This window comes from Apteryx mantelli, chromosome 4 (assembly GCF_036417845.1).
Source record: "Apteryx mantelli isolate bAptMan1 chromosome 4, bAptMan1.hap1, whole genome shotgun sequence".
Lineage (NCBI taxonomy): Eukaryota > Metazoa > Chordata > Aves > Apterygiformes > Apterygidae > Apteryx > Apteryx mantelli.
The window spans coordinates 24,605,074-24,621,164 of record NC_089981.1 but is presented as its reverse complement, the minus strand read 5'-3'; the positions used below and the strand labels follow the sequence as shown (position 1 = coordinate 24,621,164).

At 36.8% G+C, this 16,091-nt stretch overlaps 1 protein-coding gene across 1 annotated transcript in view; it reads right to left on the bottom strand.

Moving 5' to 3' along the window:
• Positions 1–16,091, bottom strand: part of KCNQ1 (potassium voltage-gated channel subfamily Q member 1) — a 376,056-nt gene that overhangs the window by 238,846 nt on the left and 121,119 nt on the right. The window contains exon 13 of the mRNA XM_067296019.1: positions 14,250–14,370. Within this exon, the coding sequence (XP_067152120.1) occupies positions 14,250–14,370 (121 nt within the window). The remainder of the gene's footprint in view (positions 1–14,249; positions 14,371–16,091) is intronic.

Sequence of the window (16,091 nt, the reverse complement as noted above, 5' to 3'; positions counted from 1 at the left end):
TGAATTGATGGGGAAAAAAAAATCCCACATTCTAAAAGACCAGTCTTATTCACATCAAATCTCACATTTCCCTATCATGAAACTGTAAAGCTTCTGAATGGAAAGGTAGGAGGAAGAAATGACTAAGTTTATTTCCTGGAAAGTGCTTCTGAACAGACCTCCAGATCCACACAATCCCTAGAGGAGTGCCTAGATGTCTAGAATGCAGCATCACCAAAACTAATCTCTGAAAATATGAAGCCATCAGGCCAGCTTTAACAATCTAAGGCACTCAAATATGCCAATGTCAACAGAATTAAAGGCATCACATACCAAGGATAAACGTGCCCTGCAGCATCACAAATATCAGCTAACTTCTCTCTCATATTCGCTGCTCGTTTCCCTGTTGATACCACTGTCCTTCCCATTCAATGAAGTTTATATCCTTCAGTTACTCTTTCCTCCTCTTTCTTTCCCCCACAATTCAACTTCTTCACCACAGCATCTCTAAGACTTGCCCCGTCCTCTCCAATCCTCCCAAAAGCTGCTCATTCAGATGTTTGTAATGTTCTCGCCTTCCAATGAACTGACCAGAGGGAAGACAGATGGGCCAAGGCTAAGCCAGTAATTAAGGTACAGCTCTCAGACTCATTTCACTTTCCTACTATCCAAATGATCTTTCTTCTTCATTCTCTGTGCTATATCTATCAATACTACCACACGCACTTCAAATGTTTTCTCAGTCATGTGTAACTCCATTTACCTGTCAATCTCATTTTTCTCACTGTATGTTTTATGCTCTCTATTCTACACAAATGTCCTGTTTAATTACAGAGGAACTCAAAAATTTGCAATTGAGATGTGAATCTTCTCAAAGTTCAGACTGTGAGCTTGTTTCTATTCTTTCCTCTCCCTCCCTCCTTTTTTCCCTTGCACCTTCTTCCAATACAGCGACACCTTGTATGCATGAGAAAGTCATTAGCAAATGACAGGCTCCTGCCATGCTAATATTTCTAATAACTCATACTCCTCTCAGGGGAACTGCAAGCCCTAATGACCACAACTCCATTAGATATGATTTATACTGAACTGTGTTTGAGAAGCTCATATCTTTAAACTATACCTTCCTCAGAAAAAGGGAAATGCTGGATGTGGTACATCTTAAAGGTTCCAATTCTTAGTAATGCTGCAAGCCTATAGTATATACTATTTGCCAATTCATAATTTACAGTAAAACATCAAACATCTTTCAAACAAAAAGACAGAAACATTTCAGAGCTCTAATAATATGATCCTGCTGTTTTAACATATGGTAATTTAAAATTATTCATGTGTTTCAATGTGGAAGTGATTTAACATAATTTAGCAAACCTGAGACCTACATTAAGTTGTAATAATGATGAATGGATGAGACACAACACATACACTTACATAAAACCCCTGAGTCCTGCAGAGTAAAGGAAGTACCCCTGAAGACCTGGCAGGTGCCCCTACGTGGGTGGCCTAAAAAAAGGAAAACTGCAAATAGCCTTTTATAACACTCCCCCCCCGCAAAAGTAAAGGATCTTGATTGCAGAGTGTTACACAGGGCATGGTAAGAATGCAATCCACTGAGGTTATTCAAATTAGTATCGAAAAATTTTAGACAGACAGGACTGGTTTAGATTTCTAAAATAATTTTTTTTTCTCAAAAACATTGAGAACAATTACTAAACTTACTAAAGGACAAAGATACTTTGGTTGCATCCTTCCATTTATTTATTATCCCTGCAGCCATTTTAGGACTCAAACACACAGGTTTCACATGGTCTTCAGCATAGTTTCCATATATATATACACACCACCAGGTACAATGCAAATCCTCTGGGAAAAAGCACATATGCAAGTCTCCACCTTTTGTTCTAAATAAAGAAATTGTTCACAAAGCCAAAACATTTAGAAGTACTAAGTGGAATAATGAATGGCATTTTAACTTTTTAGTGTATTTATCACAGCTAGAACACAGATCAAATTTTATACCATTTACTTAATTATGCACTTGACTTCCTGCCTCCCCACCATTATTCTATGGAATAGGTAATAATAAGAACCATTAAATGTTACACAATTTGAAAAAGAGTTGCCCCAAATCACAGAAACAGTAGGGTGCTTTTCTAAAAATAGATCAGCACAGGAGAACAACAGGCCCTGATATAGTCTATGAATCCCAGTTTGCCAAATTTTCCCCAACACTGCGCTAGAATGGAATACTGCTTTCTAACAGAGCTTTCTATTTCAGCCCTGTTTCAGGAAGAGCAGGTACAGCATAAACTCTCAGGACAGGACTGATCTTTTTGACATTTGTATGCATACTGCCAAGCACAGCAGGACTCTAAATCCAGCCTGGAGTCTCTGGAAACTACTACAGTGAAAAAATACACACATGTGGCAGTTTAGCAACCTAGACTTGAGGTAGAATAGAAAAAAAGGATGCATCTCACCTCTGCAACCTCTCTATGCTCCAAACACAAGGCTCCTGAACACTTGCATGGAGCAACGGAGGGAAATTGACCCCTGGTTTACAGATCTGAGTGAGTAACTCATGCTTCATAGAAAGCTTGATTCTCTGGTTTTTCAAACACAACATTCAGAGATAACTGCACACATTAAAACTCACTCAGATCTGCTAAGCGCTGTTGACAGCTCATTTTGCTGACAAAAAGAAAAAGGCCTTTCACACAACTCTGTGGGACAGCTCAAAACAAGTTTCCATTTTTTGCTAAAACCAAATTTTAAAACAATGGCTTGTTAGGATTTTCAAACCATTCACCACTGCCTAATTCTGCTGGTAATGAAGTCCTTCTAGAGAACTGACCAACTTGAAAAGAGTTACACTGTTGAATGCCACCTTCTACTGCAGCATGTTTTCTTAACAAGCAAGACAAGGCTCAGAAGTAAGTAAGAACAGGTTAACATGCATGAAAAAGTCTGTACAGCAAATATGAATATAAACTGCTTGCCAGAAACCCAACTAATATTTTTCTTTAAACAATATTAATGACTGTTGTGACATTTTGGGGTTCTTGCATTAAATAAAAATGAGGCAATCATTTGTAAATACTAGAATTATTTCTATAATAAAATAGTACCTGTTAAAAAAAAAAAAAAGGCTGTTTGTTCACAGTTTTTTGTTTGCCATTTTTCAAAATCAGACACCATACCTATGGGGGTTAAAATTTTCAGAAGCACTGGTATGACCTATTTGCAAATTCTAGCCAGTGTCTACACTGGTTTCTTTTAAAAAATGCTACAAGGGTTCAACTGCAATGACAACTGGTTACACAGAAGATGGGGCTCTGCTGGAGGGCAGGCCCCAGACCAAAAGTACACGAAGGATGACAGACAACAAAGGTTATCCCTTTCTGGTCCACTTTCCTTTTGACATGATAGGCACAACTTTTACATATGGAGAAAAAGAAAGAAAAAAAGCCAAACATACAGAGGCAAACGCATCAGGTTTCCTCGGGAAAGACAGAAGTAGAGGAGGACCCTGACACAATGACTAGCTTCCTGATTTACTTTTATCCTGAGAGATGCTCAGCAACCACACAAATGAGCATAGTGCAAGAACCTAAGAAAAACACAAGCCAAAACACAACCACTGGCAAAAGGTCAGCTTAACTTTAGTTTGCTAAAAAGCTGACAACTACTGTAAGGTATTTACAGTATTTTGTCAACAACGCAAAGAAAAAATTTTAGCTTTTCCCACTCTAACTTTCTGTGGTGATCAAAACAAAGAAAACCCAGTTCTACATATAGGGATAACAATTAGAATAAATAAGAAGATGTGTTCTCGGCTGGAGGCCTGCAGTCAGTAGATTACAAGGTAGTAACATGGGAAAAGTAATGAACTGCTCCCTGAATAAAAAGCCTGAAGGTGATTTTGATTCAGATCAGGCTAAAATTAAGCATGCTTCCATTTTGTGTAAACTGGAAGTCCTTGAGATGCTTTGTGAAACTGCAATTATTTTCATTCTTTGTATTCACATGAAGAAAGTAAATTTCAGTGAACAGCTATGCGATCACCCGTGGCCTCTAAGTTGCAGGCACAGTGCCAAAGGCCAGGCACCCGGTGCTTCAAGCCTCTAGGGTCCAAGATCACAGGTAGAGCTACCTGCCTTAGGCCTCTCTCTTGGATTTGGTAAGCATTTCAAGCAAAAACTTCCAGCTCAGTAAGCAAGCACTTTCCTGCAAAGCTTTGCTAGATCAGTTCTATCTCGCAGGGTAGAGTGTTATAGTGTACTTACCTTGTTTTTAACTCAGGAAAAAAACACTGTCATTAGGGACCAGAAACAGTTGCAGAAGAAATCCTTTAAGAAGAGTCAGTGCTCTAAAAAGATTTTCAGAGAAGTACAGCAGGAGGAAATGGTTAAATTAATTCAGAATTGGGTCCTCATCATACTGGGAGCAGTATTTACTTGTGAAAAAAAACAAAACAAACCCACATGTGATCCGGTATACCATCTTAATGCACGTCTCAGAAAAGACGAACCAGATGATCCTTAGATGCTGTTTGGATAAGAAGTCAGTTCAGTGCAAGAGAGGAAACAAGTTATGGAGCTGCCATGCAAAGCCAGGTTGAAACATCATTTCAGAATCTATTAAAATTATCCCACATTTACTTAGCAATGTTTGGCTCTTCTTTGCTGTATCATCATCGTAGGCAAGTAGGTGGTTTTTGCATTTATTCAGGAGATGATCTTTAAGGGAAGGATTTTTTCCCAGTCCGATTGTATTCTTCAACTCCTATTCCTATTTCATGCCCTTGTGTATACCTCATGAAATGTATTTGAGAAGAATAAAATTAATTCTGCAACTGCAGTAAATATCTTTGTAAAGCACTGTGGAATAAAGTTTGTAGGAAAAGTCAAAATGTATAATGTATTTCAGCAATTTTCAGATCAGTTTTACCCAGAAAGTCTACAGTATGCAATTTCCTGAACAATTACAGTATTACAATAGGTAAACTGCCCCCTTTACACCTTTTCAAATTGTTTCCTTGTGCATTAACAGTGCTGCAATAAGGTATTTTCCTTTAGCCTTGCTGTCTTGTTACATTATTTAGCAATATTTAAACCAGCTGGTGATTTCCATTTTTCCAAAGTAATGCACTTTACTACAAAAGATGCTCTCACAAGACCTTATTAGAAATGAAATGTTATCCAAGTATTAAAATATAAGGATCCCTTGGGTCATGCATACTATTGGTTTTTAATATCATACTGTTCCACGCCTGGACTTGATCACTGAGTCTGGAATTAGACTTTTAGGTCAATAACATATTAGACAAGCTATTTGCTTGCTATGGTGTGTTGGTTTTGAGCTATGTCTGCTCCAAACATACACACAAAGATATCTGTATCTATACACTCATCCATAGCCAGCATTTCACTAATGAAAAAAAATATTTAAAAGTGTTAATATTCTTGACCAATGCAAAGAGCAAAATCATAATTTCCCATTCACATCATGCACTTTGTTATCCAAACACATTTGAAAAATTAGAATTTTGCCAGGAATGTTCACTTACTAGTTTGTCTCTACACATTAAATAAAGTCTCACTGGTCAGCTGTGTCTCTTGATTGGCATATACTGATCTTGACAGGCATTCCTACAACCTTGCACCGATATCAAAGAGATTCTTGCCGGAGAGCCATGATGCCAAAGCTCGAGCTCGAGCATATGCTTGTTGCACTGTTTTAGCATAGTGTATGCAGCATATGTGGGCATAACACTGTACATACAGTTCAATGCATGCTAATTTATCTGCTATTTAAAAGTTTATTACATTCTAAAACTTCATAATGAATATTTTATTACCATAATATTGGAAAATTATTATTTATTATACAATTAATAAACCACTAAGCAAAATTTCTGCCCAGTTTATTGGAAATCATTATTTTAACACTGGAAGTGCTGGGTTTCGGGACCCCCCCTCCCCCAGAAGTACATATGTTATAAACTACTCAGGTTTTTAAGATTTTTTGCTACACTCCCGACATCTAAAAGAAAAGTAAAGCTATCCTTATAACAGGAACAAAATGTTTATTTATGCTTTTAATTTTAATTCTGGAGCTAACTCAAGATGATCATAAATTTAACTTTGTAAAATGCTAGATAAAGTGGAACATTTTTATTGTCTCCCCCTTCCTCCCCCCAAGTTTTTGTGTGTATTATTCTGCATAGTGCCCAAAGCAAATAATGATAAAAGTTAGTAAGCGGGGAGTTGCTTGTTGTTTTTACAGCATAGGAGCCCTGTACTTCTGAATCACTAAGCAGCTGGAGTCTGGTTTAATTACTTAACATCAATCAAGATGTATACCAGCACTGGGAGACCAAGGAATGCAACGTTCATCTGCAACACAAAAAAAATAGCTAAGCTATCTTAGCTTCTGCCTAGACAGTTTGTACACTAGGAAAAGTCAACACATTACTTTTATACTATTTCAGAAACATAAAACAGCCAAATAATAATCTTATGCTGTACTAGAATTCCTCAGTGAAAATTTGTGGTAAGAGAGAAAAGACTGTGAGAATATTATTTCATAAAAGCTTGTAACCTTTAACACAAGACATATTTGTTCAGTGTTTTACCACCTTCTGGTAAATAGCAGCACTGCTATTTACCAGTGCTTTCCCCCTGATAAATACATAAATAAGCAAAATAAATAAGAGAGAGAAATTCTCAGACTCTGGGTTCCTTACTGAATTTTTCACCTATTGACTTCCTAAGCTTGTGAAAGCCAATTCTTTCACTGTGTTCTTGCTAATATTAAAACACAGCACAGCAATGCTGAATTAAACTCGATCGAGCTCTACGGTCTGTCTTTTACAAGATCAAAGGAGATGATCTAATTATCCCTTCTGGTCTTCAGATCTAGTGGTGTAAACTACCCACTCTATTTAATCTATGAAAAAAAGCAACCACCTACCATAGTACACAAGAACTTCTCCCTAAGGGACAAGATAAAAGAAACAAGTAACCGCATGGGACAGATGTTAGCCACATTCATTACTGCACTGCTGGAAGCAGCTCAGCTACTACAGTGTTGAGGGTGAAATAAGACACTATGAAGATCTGCACAAGTCTGAACTTCTGTGTAACTCCAGTAATCTATTTGTAAAAATAAGGATAGAAATAACTGCCTGTAAAGTGGAAAACACAATCAGTCAACTTCAGTCAACTCGGTAATGGGCATCAGATGCTAAAAGTATTTATGATTATTATAGAGTGCAGAACCTCTGTTCATGAGCCTGTCGGGTATTGTACAAACACAGAACAACAACAGTCCCCAACACAGGGACCTTTCTCCAGGCATAAGCCTAGAGAGATGAAATAGAAACACGCAGACAGATGCAATAGCACTTGGGAAAAAGGTAACACCCTTATCAGCATGGCAGTAGCAACAACACTTTTTCAGGTGCCAAACGGGGAAGTTTTTAGGATAACTTTGAATCAAGGCAGTAGCACCCAAAAAAAAAAAAAAAAAAAAAAAAAAAAAAAAAAAAGGGCAAGACTGCTACTATTAGCTCATTGCTACAGTGGGAATGTCATGGCAATTTTGGTAGTGCTTCCAGCTGGTATCAATCAATACTCATAAGCCAGAAATAAAATTCTTAAAAAGTACCAAAGAACACAGCTGGCCTAAAATACCCGTTTGCCTTTCAAGATTTCAGAGAGAGAAGTTTACTTACATCCTATTCTACTATGGCCGCCTAGCTCTTGACCTGCAGAAGCTTGGCCTACCTAGCAAACTAGTAATTTGTGAAGTGAAGCTAGAGAAGCTTCTTCTCAATGCCCGTACTGTGTTAATCGCTGTTTAATGAAGGGATTAGCCATGTTTAGGAGTGGATTGCCACAGCTGTTTTCCTCTGCAGTATAACCTGCAGTGATAAACCTGAATGGGATGATGACACTGAAACCATTGGAGTGTCTCACTCACCACTATTTGGGGATTTCCTTATAAAAGAGGAACTTTCTCCTGTTAAAGCCAGCTTTAGGGATACTTCACATCCTCAGATGGCTCAAAGAAGCTGGAACAGATGAGAAAAATCAAATTTCTAATATGCCTAGAGTTCTACTTAGCTGCTACATTTATGGTCAATTTATAACCAAAGCACAGGATATGATGTTTTTCCATGCCAAAGAGAATAACTCAGGGAAACGTTCTTTCCCCTTTCTAGCAAACTATTAAATCATCAGAGATTGTAAACACTATTTCTAAAGGAATTTGATAACATACTAAAAAGTGCCAAACAAAAAAGAAATGCTGCCTATCATATCACAAGCACTGAAGAACTTCCTTTTGCAAGTAAATTAAATGAATAGAATAACACAAAGAACAGTGACCAGCAATGTCTGAACATTACGTTTTGGTCTTAAGCATGTTTTTACATATAACTACTATCACTGCTATTCTCCTCATATGCCCCGTTATTAACAACAACATGGACCTCATGCAAATCACGGTTTAAATATCCTTAGCAGCTTTTCAGACAGAATTCCTGTGACAGTAGAAGTCAGCCATTAGATCTGACCACTTGAGAGTGTTAAAAAAAAAAAAAAAAATTGCTCAGACTTCACAGGGTTGTTTTGGCATAGAAGAGGAAGATAAAAGCAGGAATATTACAAAATGAGCTATTAAATCAAAGCAAATAAGGATTCCACTCACTGATAAACCTACAGAAGAGAGACAGTTATAAAACACATTCAGCACTGGACAACGTGGTTATGTCTCATACCAACAGATTATATACTGTTCATTACAAATAACACAAATAAAAATCTTAATGAAACAAGAAAGAAAACATTCTTTCAAAGTAAAGCCAGTGCTAACTACAGCACCATGGACACTGCACACAGGTTTTTCTCAGCACACTTGGATTATTTGAATTATATTTGGAAGTGTCCAAAAGTATTCATTTGAATCATTCAGAAAGATCCACCTGTTGTCATTTCTTCTTACTCTGAAAATTATTAAAAAGCACTAATTATTCCATCTATTGCACTGCTTAAAAAGAAAAGAAAAAAAAAGGATTTATTTTTAAAAATGCCTCTACCATTGGAACCTGCCATTTACTCATAATACAATGCCTAAAACGCTCTCTACCACCCCTGAGATGCTGACAGAGATAGCAGGAAGACAAAGTTGATGTTATGACTCAGAATTTTGTAAGCGTGGAAATACACTTAAAAGCAGTTGTGCTTTAGTATATGCCTACTGCATTAAACCTAAGATTGCAGCAGTATGCCAACGCAAGCAAGCCTCTATTTTGAAAAATGACTATATATGTATATTGACAAAATCAAAACTGACCTTGAGAAATGTATTTTCATAACCCTAATAATGAGACAAATGAAATGTGGAGAAGAGTCATTAAAACATTGAGAATTACTGTTATTTTGACCGTATAGACAACAAGAACACAAATCTGCAATGCTAGTAACTGCTTTAAGCAACAAATACATCCTCTGAAGTCAGCTGGCTCCAGAGTAATGCTTTCAAAAACCATTTTGGAGACAAAGTTGCATACAGAGTTATACCGTATCCACAATTTAAAGATCAAGAATACTGCAAAAAGGTTGCACAGCTAGCAAGTATATTGGTTAATAGAATCTTATGACTGTGATTGCTCATTTGATACGGTACTCAAGGGGATACAACTACATATGGGCTACTTAAGGGGTCTCACCAGTTTCTCTGAATTTTGTGAAAATCAAGCTACTTTATATAAAGAGTCTAAATACAGAGTTCAAAGCCTATCTTTGATTTCTTTTTAAAATTTCTTCATTAAATTTACACTATACTTAGAGATGGTCATCCCCGCCCCCAAACACACACAATTACTCTTATTAAGAAGCTGAAAAAATACCAACCGTTTATACATCGGAACAGACTAAACAAACCACTGTCTAATGAGCTGTTGAACACTGAAAATGGGAAGCTATAGAAATGAATAAGAAATATGTGCTTATTTTTGATTCACTGGAGTTTCTGAAAGTTTCAGAGAGAATGCAAAGCTCTCTTTAAACTTCTTTAAAGAAATAAAAGTACTTATGTAAGGATTTATTGGATTAAAAGTACTTATATAAGGATGTATTGGATTCTTCATTTTCTTCTCTTCCTTTTTCAGCTCAGTTTAATTTATTTCTTCCTCCTCCTTCCCCTGCTCCCCCAGTCGTATGCTTAGAAGCTTTATTCATTTCTTTTTACTACTTCAACTAATGCTAAATGTAAAGTTTAAAAAGATTCTGAAATTAAGCAATTATATGAACACAGACATGGACAGAACCTCTTGGTAACAAAGGCTCAACTGTTGTAAGTAGCATCGATTTTCTGCTGCTTTAAAATGCAAACAGAACAAAAGAGCCAATGAAGTGAGACAGGGAACAGAAGACAATATGGGAACATGCTGATTAGAGAGAAAGAAAACAGTGGAAAGTCCAAACAGGAGGTGTGCTATTGCTACAGACTCGTTTTACATTTCACTTTTACAACAGAACAGACCACAAAGACACTTAAACAAACCATTCAAGAGTCAAGTCTTATCTCGCACAGTATGCTGTTTACTGCATTCTTCAGATGACTGTTACAGTTCATTTTATAGGTGAGCTCTGACAGCTAATTACGTAGATTGCTCTGCCTGAATCTGCATGTCCTGCTTGTGCGACCTCTCCTGCAGGATAGGTGCAGCCACTCTTCTAGGCACTGCTATCCCTGCATGGACCTGCTGGCAGCTCTGTTTTTCTGTGGTATTTTAACCATTTCTTGTTTGAACATCAGGTCTCAAATTGCTTCCGTATTTTTGTTTCCTCAAAATTAGTAGCAAGAAATGATTAACTGGAACAGTAATCTTTCCACATGGCATAATACCATAGAAATGGTCTGTATTAATTAGGTTATACATTTCCAAACCAAGCTTAAAATACAACCAGGCCTATGTCCTGCAAACAATCCTGCATTACTATTATGGACAAGTACGATCCTATTACACTCAGTGGGAATATGCACTTGCACAAAAAAAAGCCAAGAGAATAAGTTTTGCGTAAGCAAGCAGGGCACCGAAATGGAGTTTAAAGGAGACTTTAGGCCTAGAAGCCTAAAGCCCTTTATCGTAAGGGTTGAAAGATTATGTTTGCTTTCCATCAGCCAAAGCAGGTGAGGAAACAAACTTAGCATTCTTCTTCTTCTTCTTCCCCCCCCCCCCCCTTTTTAAAAAGAAGAACGATGCCAAGTGCCTTCTTGTCAGTAATACAGTAGGTACCCCACACTTTTGCCAGAAGATTTATATTACCTGTCAGAAGGAAATATTTTTCACACTGTCAACTAAGGCACTTTCCAGGTATTTTGCAGTTGCGTGTCTCCAATTAACTGTGTAATACTTACTCATGTATTTATTACTTTCAAAAAAATCAATGTTTATTCTGGAGTTACCTTTCCGTAGTTTCTGGATAAACTAATGCATATGTTGCAATAAATATATAATTGACCAGGAAATAGTCCTACTAATTCCAAATCCAAGCATCCTTAGATCAAGAGTTTTACATTATGCTTCCGCTTCTGAAACTGTCTTCATGCTTCTGTTTCTCTGATAGACTATGGCTTGCTTTTAAGACCCGAAAGTAGAGCTGTTTGCACTTAATTTGATTTTTCCCAACCTAATTTGTTTTCATAGCTGGCGCTGTATTTTTGTTAAATACTTGGGAATACTTGCATAATGGTGGCTTATTTCCTTATCAACAAATCTAGAATGATCATATTGTACCTATGATGGACTTCAAGGAAATAAAATGCTTCACAACTGGGGACATCAGAACAAAATCACCCTGGATTCTCTCAGGCAAAGCATAACTTTCATGCCTGACAATTAAAAACAATGACAAGGATCTGAAATGACTAATCACTTTTATTACACAGAAGATTTTTAAGTGGTGATGGGTTTGCACACAGAAATATATCCATTGCTCAGTCCTAAATTTGAGGCTTAATTCTACACCCAATGCCTAACATTCAGGTCCTACTGAAATGTGTAACAAGTTATTTGTTCCCTAAGTCTTTGAAATGAAGATGGAAAAAGCAGCATGTGTCTAAATAATTCATGGCAACTGACTGCTCTTCGGCATTCACCAGCACCGGTATCTGCTGCAGTGCAGCGCGCTTGCTTTTCAGCCACCTCTAATGTAAGCAGACAGCACAACCCAACAGTAAAACAAACATTAAAACCCTTTTCATTTCAAAATATTTGGTAAGATCTATTAGTTGAACACACCAACACACCAACTGACATTACAAAATACAGGGCTTTTGTTAACACTTTGCCAAGACCTTATATCTACAGGTCTATCTGGCAATGTTTCAGGCCTTTTATGAACTGCATACAAAGTAAATGTGCTTCTAATGAACAGTCCTCAGCTCTACGACTTCTTGGCACCCACGCTTCAAAAGCACACATTTCAAATCATATTTTATCCAGTTTTGCATTTGATCCAGCTATGAATCTTAAAAAAAAAAAAAAGTACACAATGAGCACTTTCTTACACTCTAGCGGAGACTCAATCAAGTCATATAAGGGAATATGCTTTGTACTACCCCATCACTCATGATCTAGAGCAATTTGGGGATTACAACAAATGCTATGACCAAAAATTAAGGAAGTAAAAAAGAAATATGTATGTTACTAGAAGACTGGGGTGCTGATTCAGTAAGTAATCTGTTTTCAGCTGATGCATATTACTTTTATCCTAAGCTCTCCTACAAGCATTAATAAAAAAACAAACAAACAAACAAAAAAACCACTCAAATGTAACACAAGTTAGCAACTTAAAAGTAGTGGAGTACCTTTCTATTTGAAATGTAGCAACAAAAATGACAACATGAAATAACTAAGTCATTCCCAAATCCAAAAAAGGATAATGAAAGCTCCTAGCACAAAAGATGACTGCTCTTAAAGAAAGCCTACCACGTTGTGGTAAATTAAAGTTTTTAAAAAGCTATGCAAAGGAAACTTCTAGATCTGGTTTTGCTGCTCAGTTATTCCCATCTAAGGCTTGAGGAAATTTATGACTTCCTCCTCCTGCTTGTACCACTAAGAAAGCTCACAGCATAAAAGCCTCACAAATTCTCTGCCTACAAGCATATGTACATTGACATGGTTCAGCTGAAAATGCAAGTCCTTCTGTCTGGGGTGGGGGAGACCCCCTGTAAACTACTTTTTTTTTTTTAAATGCACTTCTATAGAGGTTATACAAAAGTATGTATGATTTTCTCTGCTATTTATATCGCACAGGAAGAAGGACTGAAAATTGGCAGCAGGTATTTCTGCTTGTTTTGTACCTCAGAAATATAAGTATGCCAAGAATTTTCATCTGTGGTTTCACTGCCGAAATTCCCAGATTTCTAGGAATAGTAGGAGAAGAAACTCTCTCATTCCTCTACTAGAGGGGTGAATGAACTCAATCTTTCACAGAATGTGACACATTCACTATAGCAAATAAGAAGTATGTCAGGAGGGTGAATTAAACAATGACAGAAAACTTTTAAGATATCTAAATAAAAATCTTTTTGCAATTCTCAAGCCCTTTTTCCTAGTGAAATCATAGTCCAGTTAAATCTCCATTGTTCAAAGACTCCTTGAGAATAATCTGAAAATCTGCACATAATAGTTTAGCATAGAAGTTATGTGGAAAAACTCCTTTTAGAAAGGAAACAAAGACAACAAAAATGCAAGCCTATTTCAGGCCATTTTTATATACCAGAAAGCAGTAATAAAGATCAAAACAGATCTTTTCTTCCAATGCAGATCATCACTTGTCTGTTAGGAAAGGTGCTGCTGAAATTGAGGAGAGCCCAGTATTTCATATAAGAAGTATTTCAAAATATGCACTTTACAGCCATTCCATTGGAAGATGATGGAGGAGCAGTATAATTCTCAACAGGCAAATACTCCCACACATTGTCTCCATGTGAAAATCTTGAGGCTATCAACCACCAGCTGCCCACAGACATTAGCTAAAAACTAAAGCTCTGTGTCACAGCCAAGTGAACTTTTCTTTAGGTCAGCATTAAGATTTACTGGCACTCAGAACAGCATACACCAACTTCAAGGTAAAAACTTTTGACGCAAATATCTGAGATAGCCCTATCAGCTCCATACTTCAGCTCCTCCCACCTGAATTGGCTTCTCTTGTCTAAGTCAACTAATGCACTATTCAAAAGCCTTGACTTACTGTGAGATGTGAGTTATTGGGGTCAACAGTGTCTCACCCTCCAGGTCAAGCTCATCTGCAAAGCTGTTGGTCCTGATGAAGGGTCCAGTGTTCACATCTAAAAATGCTGGGCTTTTTTTCACTGTGAGGAAATATGCAGATAAGGGTTAAAGCAATAGCACTCAGCTTTTTCAAGAAAGGTTTACTGTTTGTTTGCATCTCTGAAATATTTCAATATCTCATTAAAATGTACAAACAAAAGTTACTGCAAAAATTTGCATGTATCTCAGAAACCACTGAAATAAAAACTCTTCTTCTACCTGAAGAACTTTTAACTTCTGCTGAAGACATGAAGCTATTAAAAAAAAATTTTTTTTAAGCTTCTTTGAAAATGATATGGTCCAATTTGTTCGTACTGCTCACACACTAGAATTTAGCATATCTATATCACAGGCAACTTTGTACATAATAAAAGTTATTCTATGACAGTCAGCCAGACCACGGACCACTGTGTGCTCTACAGCAATGCTGCATGAGTGCCATTCAGCAACAAGATCAGTTCCTTTTAATATAATCTCTACTTCCTGTTTTAAACCACTTTCTAGGACCTAATTACTGTGAATGAGATCAAGAAACCAAGCCTAGATCCACAAAGAAGCTTAGGCATTTTAAGTTGAGCAGTCAGCTCCTGTCGGGCCCCAGCTGAGCAGGTTTACTGGTTCCCAATCTCTCTCAATACTTAGACACAAAGATCTGTGAACCTAGACACGAGACATGTCAAAATGTTCAGTTCAACCAAATTGATGTCCTTAGTGAAAAGACCATTTTGCAAAACTTTAAATATCTGAAGTTTTTAGTGGTAAAATTACCTGCATACTAATACTTTCATGCATCCAAGCAATTAGGCAGGTTACTATAGATTTCATTTTTAAACTCAGGCTTCTAAATTCTGCCCAACTCTAACATTAAGAACCCCAAGCGCTTTTACCAGTGTGGTCCTAACATTTGTCAGAGAAGCCACAGTATTTCCTTATACATAAAATCACACTATTATATTTATACATGATTATAAATGAATTGCACAGAGAAGAAAAATAACAGTAAGTAATATTCTGTAACAATCATAGGTTGATTGTGACAACTTTATAGAAATCTTAATCTGAACAAGTTACTCCATAAATTACAACATAATAATTTCATTGAATGATCTAGTCTTTATTGTATTTAATAAAAAGTTTTACATTATGACAGTAGATAACACCCTGCAGAAATGCAACAAGAAAGCCAAAAAAAAATAAAAGTAGATAACAAATGTAGCTGAATTTAATGGGAATAGAATTGGGGATAGCAGGAAATAATTAAAAAAAAAAAAAAGCAACAACTTTACTACAGTAAGTAGATGCCTTAGTAAGGCAGAAGAGAAAATGTTCCTACATCACCAGGCACACGGCCATTCAGAATCAAAATGGAGAAAATCACTCTTCAGAAACTCTAGTAAGAGAGCAAGAACTCTGAAATCACAGAATTTGGGGGAGGAAAAAACAAAACCCCACAACTGCCAGGGGATAAAATAATATTTTAAAATTATACTAAAAGCAGGAGCCACTTGCAGCACTTAAAAAAGAATTCTATAGTAAATTTTAGCAAGTGTCAGCATCCTATTTCTTGGCTTGAGTATCATATTATTTAATCAACATTGCTGTAGCCACCATCCAAACAGAGGCTGTGAAGCAAGCAGAATAATTCCAGTTTCAGATATACAGTAAAACGACTTTAAAGTGGACTCCTTTTGGCTTTAACTGAACTAATTTTCATTGTTTTCTGTTCTGCCAGGTACAAACAAAACTTTCCCAGTTTCTAGGA